The sequence below is a fragment of the Corvus kubaryi genome, unplaced genomic scaffold (assembly GCF_017639235.1).
Source record: "Corvus kubaryi isolate FWS band 111438036 unplaced genomic scaffold, C.kubaryi_AGA036_p1.0 37322, whole genome shotgun sequence".
Taxonomy (NCBI): domain Eukaryota; kingdom Metazoa; phylum Chordata; class Aves; order Passeriformes; family Corvidae; genus Corvus; species Corvus kubaryi.
The window spans coordinates 8,983-20,548 of NW_024581101.1; the positions used below are offsets into that span (position 1 = coordinate 8,983).

Here is an 11,566-nt window from a genome sequence, read left to right on the forward strand (position 1 = left end):
GCTAAACCTAGCGGTTACAACAGCACTAATAAATCTTTTCATTCTCGCAGAGTCTGGCTATAAAGTTGAAAACATTGGGCAAAACCACACCTCACAAAAGCGCCAGCTGGGAAAGCTCTCGCCGCCTACAACTTCAGCCGAACCCATCCAATTGCAGCCATCCAAGAGAGGAATTATGAGCCCTTCTCAAAAGAAATGGCATCCCCTCCTCCTAAACAGACAACATCCAGGGGTTGATCCCATACAAAGGTGCCAGAAGACTGTTACTGGGTACTGCCTGCCCTGGACGCTGTGTCAGCTGCGCACCAAGACTGAGCATGGAGAGTGCTTACCTTGTCCAAAGCACGGGCATTGCCAGAATTTCAGAAGACCACCTCCGAGGAGTGGAAAACACATGCCAAATTAAATCCTTCAGGAGGCCACTTTAAAAAGATGGATGCCAACCTCATCACGTTACAAACTGAGATACTGCTTGCACAACAAATAACACTCCCTTAACCTTGTCTTGCCTTACAAACACACCCCACACCTTGCCTTGCCCTGTCCTGCCCTGCCTTGCTTTGTCCTGCATATCCCTGTCCTGCCTCTCCTTGCCTACCCCTTGCTTGCCTACCCCTTTCATGCCTTGCCTTGCCTTGCCACTCATCCCCCGCCTAACTTTCTTCCCTTTCTTCCCTGGCCTTGCCTTGTGTCATAGGTTAGCAAGCGTAGTCCCGGAAGGGACGTCCTTGCTAAGGGGTGCTTACAGTTTCCTCTGGGAACTGACAGAACCTATCAGCTGGCCAGTTTGAATATGGACAATTCTCTAAGCCACTTAAAGTTGTGATCACCTCTGTGATCCACATTTAAGAATAGGCAAACTCCCCCTCCAAGCTCTCTCTCGTTTCCGGCGCTGGCACAGGTGGCTGCGGGCCCCGTGTGGGGGCCAGCGGGCCCGGCCAGGCCCTGCCTGGGCCAGGCCGGGCCGGGCCACGGCCATCCTGAAGCCATGGACCTGTTCCAGCCATGGAACCCCCCCCACTGCCTTGCCGTGGGCAGCCGGAGCGGCTCGGCTCTCCCCCCTCTCCACTGCGATAAGAAAAATTCAACATTCCAGCTGCAAAGCTGCAAGGCCGAGGTGAGATTAACCCTTTTATTGCTGTGAAGAGCTGAAAACCTGAGGGAAGAGAGAGAGGAGATGCTTAAAGCTGAAATTCTGTTGTGAAGCTATGATATATCAGAGTATCCTGTTGTAATTTCATGAAGATATGGGGGGTGGAGTGTTCAACTCGTGAGCAAAAGCACCTGCGCTGAGATAGGCAGATGCTGACGCAGCTGTAATTTCATGAGAAGTTTGGACAGGGAGAGATGAACCAGATGAGGACTTTTGCTCCAAACGGGAAAGGAGAAAACCTCAGTCCGTAGAGATGAACCAGATGAGGACTTTTGCTCCGAACGGGAAAGGAGAAAACCTCAGTCCGTAGAGATGCTCCCAGAGATAGTCCTAAAGATGAAGATGATGAAGACCCTTTGCTCCCAGGGAAGGAGAAGGGCCTCTGTTTTTGTTTCTGAACGGCTCAACCTTAAAATTGTACCCCAAAAAACTTCAAGAGTGGACCCTCGAAGGCAGTTGCGGGAAAAGCTGCAAGTCGGGGGAAAGGACTCACACGCAGGCAGAGAGACTCCTCTTCCTAAATGGACTGAACGATATTTGGAAGTGGGCGGCTGTCTCGTTGTGATAATGTTTTCATAGCATGAGCAAGAAGAGACTTCTCTTTCTAAATGGACTGAACAAGGTTATTATGGAAGTGGTAAACAGACTGAACATCTTAAGGGTTGTCTTTGAACATTGTCAGTGGGAGAAGGGAGGAAGGTGGGGGGAGGAGGAGAGTTCTGAAGGTGGTATAATTTTTTTTCCTTCTTCTTTTAGGTCTGTTAATAAACTTCTTTATATTCTTTCAAGTTTGGTGCCTGTTTTGCATTTCTCCTAATTCTTATCTCACAGCAGATAAACAGTAATGAGTATTTTGGACCAAACCACTACACTAAATTGGTGTTTCTGCCCGGTTACAAACCGAACCCGCGACACCTTGCCTTTACTGCCCTGCCATTGACTTGACTTGTCTACCCATCACTGCACTTGTCTTCCTCTGCTCTGTCTTGCCTTCATCTTCTGGGCCTTCTCCTGCCTACCAATCCATGCATGGCCTTGGCTTGCCATTTTGACTGAACCTTGCTTTTCCTTGCCATTCCTCTCCATCCTCTGCCTTGTCTTGCCTCACCTACCCATGTCATACTTTGCAATGCCATCCATTCCCATCCCCCGCCTTTAACTGCCTAACCCTCTCTTCCCAGATCTTGCCTCACTTTGTGTTCCTTGCTTTCCACTAGCCTTGCCTTTCCTATTCTTCTCTTGCCTTGCCTTTGCCCCTCCTCCTGCTACGTCATAGCTTTGCCTTGCCTTTCCCTCCATTTCCTCCATTTGCCTTGCCTACCCTTACCTCACTATGCACACCGCAACCTTGCTTTGTCTCACCAACCCCTTCCTCGCCTTACCTTTCCTTTCCCACTCCTCCCTTGCCTTGATTTCCCCTCCCCTTTCTTAATTAGCACCACAATCCAGGCACCAGAAGAATTCCCGTGCCAGGAAAGCAGCAGTTGCTAGATAAGTCCTTCTCCTCACAGCTTTTTCAGATACATGCCTCAGCATCAGTCTATGCGCATTCCTTCTCAGCTCCTGGTACGTCCCATTCGAAGCCCGGAGACGGGATTGCAAAAGTCCAGCTGAAAGCTCGTTCACCATCAGTGTCAGCTGAGAATGCTCTTGCTGGCACGACATGGAACTCGCAGCCCTCGAACTCCCTTGTACTTTCCTTCTCAGCGTCTTCTGCCATTATTATAGTGTTTCAGTCTCGGAGCCTAAAGCTAAAGCTAGGTTTTTCCACACAGGGCTCGGATAGGAAGAGGTACCGGCACAGGTAGCTGTCATGGACCTTTGACCTTAACATTAGCTAACTTGAATTCAGCAGGCAAGCGCGTGGCAGCCTCGTATTACCGCAGGCCTAGGGCTAGGGTATATCACTGTGTCCCACAGCCGTAGGGAGGAGGAGGAGAGAAGATCCAGCAAGCAGGAATTGTGCAGCAAGTTTGATTTATTTAACTATTTTACAAACTCTTTTATAGACTTTTTTCTTTATAGTCTAACTGGACAAGGATCAGCCACCCCTTGGGGATGACTGGCTAAAATCCTAAAACATCCATTGTCAAAATATTTTTCTACTGTACCATAAACAAGACTTTTCAAGGTTGCAGGTGGTTTGGTTGCTTACATAACTCTGCTACCTCTTCCGTGAGAGAGAAAAGTCTCTCACAGACTTAGAAAATAGCAAGAAAATCCTTGCTAGCAGCATTTTTGTATCTACAGCTTCGCTCCTCTTGCAGCCTGTACCTGGTGCACACACAAGCACGGTGTTCTGCAGCTTCATTCTTCGCCTTACCAAAGAGGCGCACTTTCATTGTCCCGGAGTGCGAAATGCCCGCCTACCTCTCACACAACACTGTAAAGGAAAGAGGACTGATGTGGGAGTGTGTTTCTGTTTGGTTTGGTCCAGGTCTCCCCTTTGGATTTGTATTATTGTGATAACCCGGTTTGTACCCTCCCAGTTTCATGTTAATTGCCTTACTCTCCCTCCTTGTCTCCTCCCGGGCTCCTGCCAATCGCATTGGCACTCCTCCCAGGCTTCTAGAAAGCTCTGGCCGGAGCGTCGAGTGATTGGCCATGGAGAAAGGGTCCTTCCCTTCCTTTCCCCTGACTGATCTCTTTGTGCGCCCTTCATCCCATAGACTGCACCCTCCCCCTCCGTGACTGGATACCCTTGTGATCCCTCCCTCGTCGCCACCCCCCCATAAAACCTACTGCACGAGCCTTCCAGGCTCGCTCAGATCTGGGTTCCCCTGGGAGGTGAGATGTTGTGCTCGAGGGCACAATAAACTTCCTGGATTTCACCCAGATTGGAGTCTGCCTCCTTCTTCTACCACCTGCCTCTATTGCCACGGTCCCGTGGAAGGACCCACAAGCCAGACCTCTGGTTTCCCTGATTCCGGAGGCTGGCCCCCGCAGCCTGCTGCGTCCAGAGCTGACCGGGCTGAGTGGGAACCGCTCTGAAAGGACGCAGAGGCAGCTTGGCGCCCAATGTGGGACCCCCCCGCTTCCACCAGACCCCACGGAAAGGACTGATCGGGCTTCCGAGTGTGTCCTTGGGACGTCAAGTTACCCCAGTTGTAGCACGCTCCGTTTTAGTGAGCTGCGCTCCTGGGGGTGAGGATGGTAGCTCCGCCTGTGCTGGCAGAATCGTCCTTGGTGGAGGATCAGTCGCCTGGAGCTTGCCTGGACACCACTGGGTAAGTATTTTCCCCAGAGGGAATTTACTTTAAAGCTGGTAAAGGCTTTTTGGGACCTGCATGGTCCCTGGCTCTCGAGGAGCCAAGGGTAGGCTGCACAGCCCCGGGGCGAGTGTGGCTCACTTCCCTCCGGTTGGTTTTTTGGGAAAGTTGGTGTCCCAGGGTTTACTTTCTAGCTCCGGACGTTGTGCTGTGGGTGTAGTATGGGCGCAAAGTTGTCCACAGCACAAAAGGGGGTATTTCTCCAAGTTGTGGGACTCCTGGAGGGTGGGGGGAAAAGTTTTTCTAAGGGGTTGTTAAAAAGGTTTGTTTGGTGGCTGTTTTTACATTTCCCTCAATGCTCCCAGAATCTGGTTTGGAGCGTTCCCTTTTGGAACGCCGTGGGAGCAAAATTGGCCCAGGCAGAACTGAGGAAAGATAGAGAGTTAGAAAAATTCTCTTTGCTATACCTGCAGATCCGGTCTGCGTTAAATCGAAAGAGGGAAATGGAAGGACAGCCAACCCCCGGTTCCCCAGTTACCCCTAAGGCTTCTCCTAAACCCGTGTCCCCTAAACCGGGCATCTTGAGGAGAGCAAACCGCGATGCCGCGCAGGGTTGCCACCGACTCCCTGGCTCTCCTCAGGATTCTTGGCCCCCCCCGCCCGGACAGTCCTGGCCAGACTGCCCGAGGCTCATCCCGTTCCCCGACTTCCCCAGTTGTTAAACCCTGAGTTCGGTTCAGCTATATGGAGGGTTTAGAAAATGGCCTCCATGCCCAGGGAGGACAAGATGGTGGGCGCCACATGGCAGAGACCCCCTCTTGCCTTTCCTCCCCTTCTCCATCCCGAAACCCTTTCCTCCCAAGTTCTAACCCCTTCCGTCCCAACCCTTTCCTCTACCCTGACTCCTCCCACTCTCAAGCTGGGTCCGCCCCTGCTACCCCTCCCACTTGTCACCAGTTCACGCCCCTGTGCTCCGCCCCTGGAGGTTGTCGTAGGTCCGTGTCCGGTTGCCACCCACTTCCTGCTTCCGGTTCCCACGCTTGGCCTTCCGGTTCCCACGGTGAATGGCCGGAAGGGGAAGGGCCTGAGGACCGGAACCCGGAACTGGATCCCATTCCTTCAGTCGCTCCGGTTATTTATCAAAGGTCCCGGAGAGGGGGAATGACCCACATCAACTGGGAACCCCTCTCCCATCAAATGATTAAGGAACTCTGCAAGGTGCAGAAGGAGTTCGGGAGGGAAAGCGAATATTTTCGCGGCCTTTTAAAGGCAAACCTCCGGAGCAGTAATGACGCCCTTTGACCTGCGTCAACTTTTCTCATGCTCGCTTTCCTCGGCAGAGTTTCTCCTCTGGAAATCAGCATGGGAAAGGGAGCTCCGTCGACTCCTTCCAGTGCTTCTGCAGGGCTTGGATACGGCCGTTGATGCCGATAATCAAGCATTAACTATGGACCATTTGAGTGGCGAGGGGGAATGGGCTTTGGCGCCGAAGCAGGCCCAGGATCTGCCCCTAGAGGTGCTGCAGCAGGTCAAGGAACTGGCCGGTAAGGCATTCCTTGGCTTGAGGCCAGACGCTCCCGTGCAGACATACTCGCAGGTCCGACAGCAGCCCACTGAATCGTTTCTACGGTTTGTAGAAAGATTAACCCGAGCCGTAGAGTTGCAGGTCAAGCAGCCGGCAGCCAGAGAGGAAGTCATCACAGAGATGGCAATGGTAAACGCCAACCTGCAGTGTAAGGCGGCCATCCTGAACCTCCCCCTGGACCCTCCACCGACAATCCAATCGATGTTAGAGGTTTGTGCTGCGAAGGCGCCACACCTGCAACCTGCCGGCTCGGACAAACAGCGATCCCGAGGAGCGGTTTCGGTGGGAACAGCATCACATCACCCTGCTGCAGACCAGAAGAGGACCACGAGCCAAAGCAGCAGACCACCTCCAAAGAAGAACGGCCAGAAGAGGCCCCAACAGCAGACCAGGAACACCTGCTTCCTTTCTGATCTGCCCGGGCACTGGACCAAAGACTGTCCTCTAAAAAGACAATTTCATCAATTTAAAAGAGAACAAGGGTCGAGGGGGCTTGAGGACCGAAAACAAGAAAACTGAGTGGGGAGCGCGTGCCCGCCCCGCGTGACGACAAAAAAGGGACGGGACGCAAGGGGGAGGAGGGACGGGGGGGGGCAGAAAATGGCTTCACCAATTTACCGATTGAGACATTACAGCCGGACTTGGCTTCTTCTTCCTACGGATCTTTCAGGTTGCAGCTGTCGACACCGCTCTTCCTGAGGACCAACGAGTGGCACGCCACACCGGTGAGCACCGGTGGTGAGCTGGGGGCGGGAGATCGGAGCCTTGACAGGTATGTCATCGTCGGAGACATCAACTGCACACCACCCGAGATCGAAGTCGCTCCGGGACTAATGACATCTAGTCCCGAAGGACCCGTTCTCTGGCTGCGCTGTGTCCATCCACCTCTGTTTCTGCCTAGAGGGCAGATGGTCGCCCAGGCTATCCCTGCGGAAGGGCCAGACCCAACGGTGTGTGCCACACATGTAATAGGGACAGGGAAGCTGCGGGTAGACTGTAAGATCAACAGAGGGGAAGAAGTCCTACACCTCAAGGGGCTTCTGGACACAGGGGCAGATGTGACGATCATTCCCACACGGGAATGGCCGGCCCATTGTGAATTGCAAAATGTGACCGGACACGTGCAAGGTGTTGGGGGCATCCAATTAGCAAAACAATCCAAAAGCGTCATGCAAATTAAGGGGCCGAGCGGACAATTGGCGAACATACGTCTGTTCGTATTGGATTACAAGGAACCCCTCTTGCGAAGAGATCTCATGCAACAATGGGGAGTCACAACTGACATACCTGACCCCCCGAAAAATTTTTGCGTGGTGGCCACTGAAAAGCGCCCTACCCAGAAACTGAATTGGAAGACAGATCGTCCAGTGTGGGTAGAGCAGTGGCTGCTCTATGATGAGAAATTAGAGGCGCTCGAGAAGCTCGTGGAGGAGCAGCTCAAGAAGGGGAATATCATAGAGACCAACAGCCCTTGGAATTCCCCTGTCTTTGTCATCAAAAAACCTAACAAAGACAAATGGCGGCTCCTCCAGGACCTTCGCCAAATTAATGACGTGATCGAGGACATGGGCTCTCTCCAACCGGGAATGCCATCCCCAACAATGCTTCCCCAAAATTGGAATTTGGCCGTGATTGATATCAAAGATTGTTTTTTCCAAATTCCTCTGCACCCTGACGATGCCCCGCGTTTTGCCTTCTCGATTCCGGTTATCAATAGAGAAGCCCCGAGGAAGAGATACCATTGGAAGGTGCTGCCACAAGGCATGAAGAACAGCCCGACCATCTGCCAATGGTATGTCTCTTCCTTGCTTGCCCCAGTTCGCGCAGCCGCAAAAGAGGCCATCATCTTCCACTATATGGATGATGTCCTCGTGTGTGCCTCCGACAATGACATGCTTGCGGGTGTGCTTGACCTGACCATCAGTGCATTGGTTGCTGCAGGGTTCAAGCTCCAGGAAGAGAAAATTCAAAGGATGACACCTTGGAAGTATCTGGGCCTGGAAATTACAAAGCGGACCATTGTGCCACAAAAATTGGCTATCAATACAAACAATTAAGACCTTGGCAGATGTCCACCAACTGTGTGGGTCGCTAAATTGGGTAAGGCTGTGGCTGGGTCTATCCAATGAAGACTCAGCCCCCCTTTTTGATTTACTAAAAAGGGGAGAGGAGCTTAGTTCTCCCCGGACACTTACCCCAGAGGCGCGGACAGCCCTGGAGAGGGTGCAACACCTAATGTCCACCAGGCAAGCAAGCAGGTATAGACCTGACTTGCCATTTAAGTTCATCATCCTGGGCAATCTGCCACACCTACACGGGGTTGTCTTCCAATGGGAAGACAAAAGGAAGAGCAAAGAGGACCGGGACCGGAGGGACCATCTCTTGATAATAGAGTGGGTCTTCCTCAGTCATAACAGGTCCAAAAGGATGACTAAGCCACAAGAGCTGATGGCGGAACTGATCCGGAAAGCTAGAGTCCGGATCAGGGAACTGTCAGGGCGTGACTTTGACTGCATTCATGTGCCAATTAGGACACAAACGGGCCAAATTACCAAGGCAATGTTGGAGAGTTTGCTTCAAGATTGTGAAGCTTTGCAGTTTGCTCTGGAGGGCTACACAGGCCAAATTTCCTTACATAGGCCAGCCCACAAAATTTTTAATTCGGAAACTCAATTTGAATTAAGTACAAAGAGTGTTCGGAGTAAGGAACCTTTAGAGGCCTTGACCGTTTTCACTGATGCGTCTGGGGCGTCCCACAAGTCAGTCATGACTTGGAAAGACCCCCAAACTCAGCAGTGGGAGGCTGATATAAAAGAGCTAAAAGGATCACCTCAAGTTGCTGAGTTAGATGCAGTCGTCAGAGCCTTTGAAAGGTTCCCTGAACCTCTAAATTTAGTGACAGGCTCTGCATATGTAGCAGGACTAGTCTCCAGAGCCGAACATGCCATACTGCGAGAGGTCTCCAACACAGCCTTATATGAGTTGCTCTCAAAATTGGTTAGCCTAGTCTCCCACCAAGAGCAACCATTTTACATGATGCACGTCAGGTCACACATGGACCTGCCTGGGTTTATCGTGGAAGGCAACAGGATGGCAGATGCCTTCGCTGCGCCAGCCGTGATGGCCCTGATTCCAAATGTATTTGAGCAGGCCAAAATCAGCCATCAGTTGTTCCATCAGAATGCGCCTGACCTGGTTCGGCAATTCAATCTGAAGCACAACCAGGCCAGAGCGATCGTGGCATCATGCCCTGAGTGTCACCAGTTAGCTCTTCCCGCCATCAGCAGCGGCGCGAACCCCCGTGGACTGAATAGCTGTGAGGTGTGGCAGATGGACATGACACATGTCGCTTTGTTCGGCAGAATGAAGTATGTACATGTGTCAGTAGATACCTTCTCTGGAGCTGTCTTCGCCTCTGCCCACACAGGGGAAAAGGCTAGCGACGTCCAAAAGCACCTAGTGCAGGCGTTCGCTACCCTGGGCATCCCCAAGGTTATCAAAACTGACAACGGCCCAGCCTACACCTCCAAGGAGTTCAGGAGCTTCCTACAGCAATGGGGAATAGAGCATAAGACAGGCATCCCCTATTCCCCGACAGGTCAAGCGATAGTCGAGAGGGCTCACCAAAATATCAAGAGGATGCTACAAAAGCAATGGTCCTCAAAGAAATTTGATTCCCCTACTGTCAGGCTCTCAAGGGCACTGTTCACTGTAAACTTTCTCAACTGTGCCTTTGAGAACCTGAATCCACCGATTGTGCGGCACTTCGGGCGGTCCCAGCAGCTGCAAATGAAAGAAAGGCCTCTGGTGTTGGTTAAAGACCCGGAGACTCGGGAGATACAGGGCCCTCATGAGCTAGTCACCTGGGGGAAGGGATATGCGTGCATATCCACCCCCGAAGGCCCTAGGTGGATCCCATCAAAATGGGTGAAACCGTGTATTTCCCAGCCCGCTGGAGGAAGGAGTCAAGCACCCCCTAAAACCGGGGTGGGTTAACCCTCTGCCCCTTTGGACCCTAAGTTCACCCCCAGGTATTCTTCCCAATTTTGATATTCTTCCTTTTGAGTTTCTTTCTAGTTTGGAGACTACGGAGATGGATCCTGCATCGTCCATCTGAGCCGTCGCCAGAAGCCTGCAGCTCGTCGTGACAACATGCCCATGCCATGCACTTTCCTTCTCAGCTCTTTCAGTCTTGTAGTCTGACTCGAACTGGAGAAGTTTTTGGCTACATCTCACACAGTTATCGCTGACAGGACAAGAGGCTTGCTTGGAGCTTGCCCCTTATGCATGAAGACTTTTATTCATTCCATAGGTGGAGTCCTCTTTCCTAGTCATCCTATGAACTATGCTTCCTGATTTCAGCTGCGTGCGCCATTATTTTTTTGCTCCCTCCCTGACTCCAGCTCCACAATTTTCATCTGGAAATAATAGAGTGGGTTTCACAGTCATTTCAAAGGAGAGCAACACCATGTGAACTGGGGCTATGAGCTTTCCCTTCAATCTAAATGTATCATCACATTTTTCTTTTGATCGTGCAGCAGTCCTGAACATGATCCTACTGGTCTCTTCTCAGCCTCTTTTGGCTTTTTTTTACTGGCTTGCTACCTGGTAAAGGGTCTCCTTGTATCTTAGCCTATCCCAGCTCCAGATGGAAGTGCAGTGCCTGAGGTGCTGTTTGGATCTTAGGTTTCTGTTTAATATATGCCTGTGGTTTATGGCTGTCTGAATGCCTCCAAGGACCCCTAAAAACTAACAACTCCTGCTGCTGACAGCAGGCTCCACTTACACTTCCCCCTGCACCTTTGCGTCTGGGCCATGTGTTCCTGCCCTGCCTGACTCTTCTTTGCAGCCAATCTGACAAACACCAGCACCAGCAACCCCCTTCAATGCGTGACAGAATACCAGCCCCTGGGAGGGATTTCTTGGCTACTGCTTTGGTTCCAGGATGGAGTTGACTGATGAGTCTGTTCCAAACCACACCTGTTATTCTTGAAGCCCCTCCTGCCACGCTGCTCCAGGGGCACCATTTTGCGACCCTGCCCTGTGCTAGTCTGGCAATACAAGTGCCCCAATATTCTGGTGAGTAACCTGCTGCTCTTCTTTTACTGGTCATATGACACTAGAAGCATCCAGAATCGACAAACAGAGAAATTTGGAGGGAACACTGGCCTTCTCTCCCATCTGTGAAGCTTATTAAAGGTGGCTTTTAGCATCAAACAAGACATCCCATGAAAAGCTAAGAAAATACCAAATGTCATCTTAATTGGGGAAATGGACTCTTGGGCACATCCGCTTTCAGCCAGTCTTCCTAGGAGTGTGGAATATGGGGTTATATTTATTAAAATGGTTAAGGCTTATGGTTACCAGAAGGCCCTGTGGGAAAGGCACAGCTGTGGGCTGGATGGTTGAAAGTTGGTTGAGGGGTGAGAGGCAGCTGCGAGTGAGGAGAGAGTCAGTTGAGTGACAGCTGGAAGTGACATTGTGATTGGCTGGAGGAACGCGTGGACAGCATATGAACGGGAAGCTGATTGGCTGATAGGACGCGTGGACAGCAGCACTTCAGCTGTGCCAGCCAATGGGTGCCCTTCTTCTGTTACGTTAGGCTTCGGTTTGGTTTCA

General features: G+C 51.6%; 1 protein-coding gene across 1 annotated transcript; it reads left to right on the forward strand.

The window, feature by feature from the left end:
• The first annotated feature begins 5,809 nt into the window (after positions 1–5,809).
• On the forward strand, positions 5,810–8,013 carry LOC121665331. The gene is made up of 3 exons (XM_042029373.1): positions 5,810–5,906; positions 6,000–6,150; positions 6,459–8,013. The coding sequence occupies exons 1-3, from the start codon at positions 5,810–5,812 to the stop codon at positions 8,002–8,004; spliced, it is 1,794 nt and encodes a 597-aa protein (XP_041885307.1). The 3' UTR covers positions 8,005–8,013.
• Positions 8,014–11,566: the final 3,553 nt, after the last annotated feature.

Bases quoted from the DNA above. Each gene is read 5' to 3' on its own strand.
- LOC121665331 (XM_042029373.1), top strand. From the start codon at position 5,810: ATGGACCATTTGAGTGGCGAGGGGGAATGGGCTTTGGCGCCGAAGCAG. The intron at 5,907-5,999 runs GTAAGGCATTCC...TACGGTTTGTAG, and splicing joins GCAGGTCAAGGAACTGGCCG to AAAGATTAACCCGAGCCGTA. The intron at 6,151-6,458 runs GTTAGAGGTTTG...ACCGAAAACAAG, and splicing joins CCACCGACAATCCAATCGAT to AAAACTGAGTGGGGAGCGCG.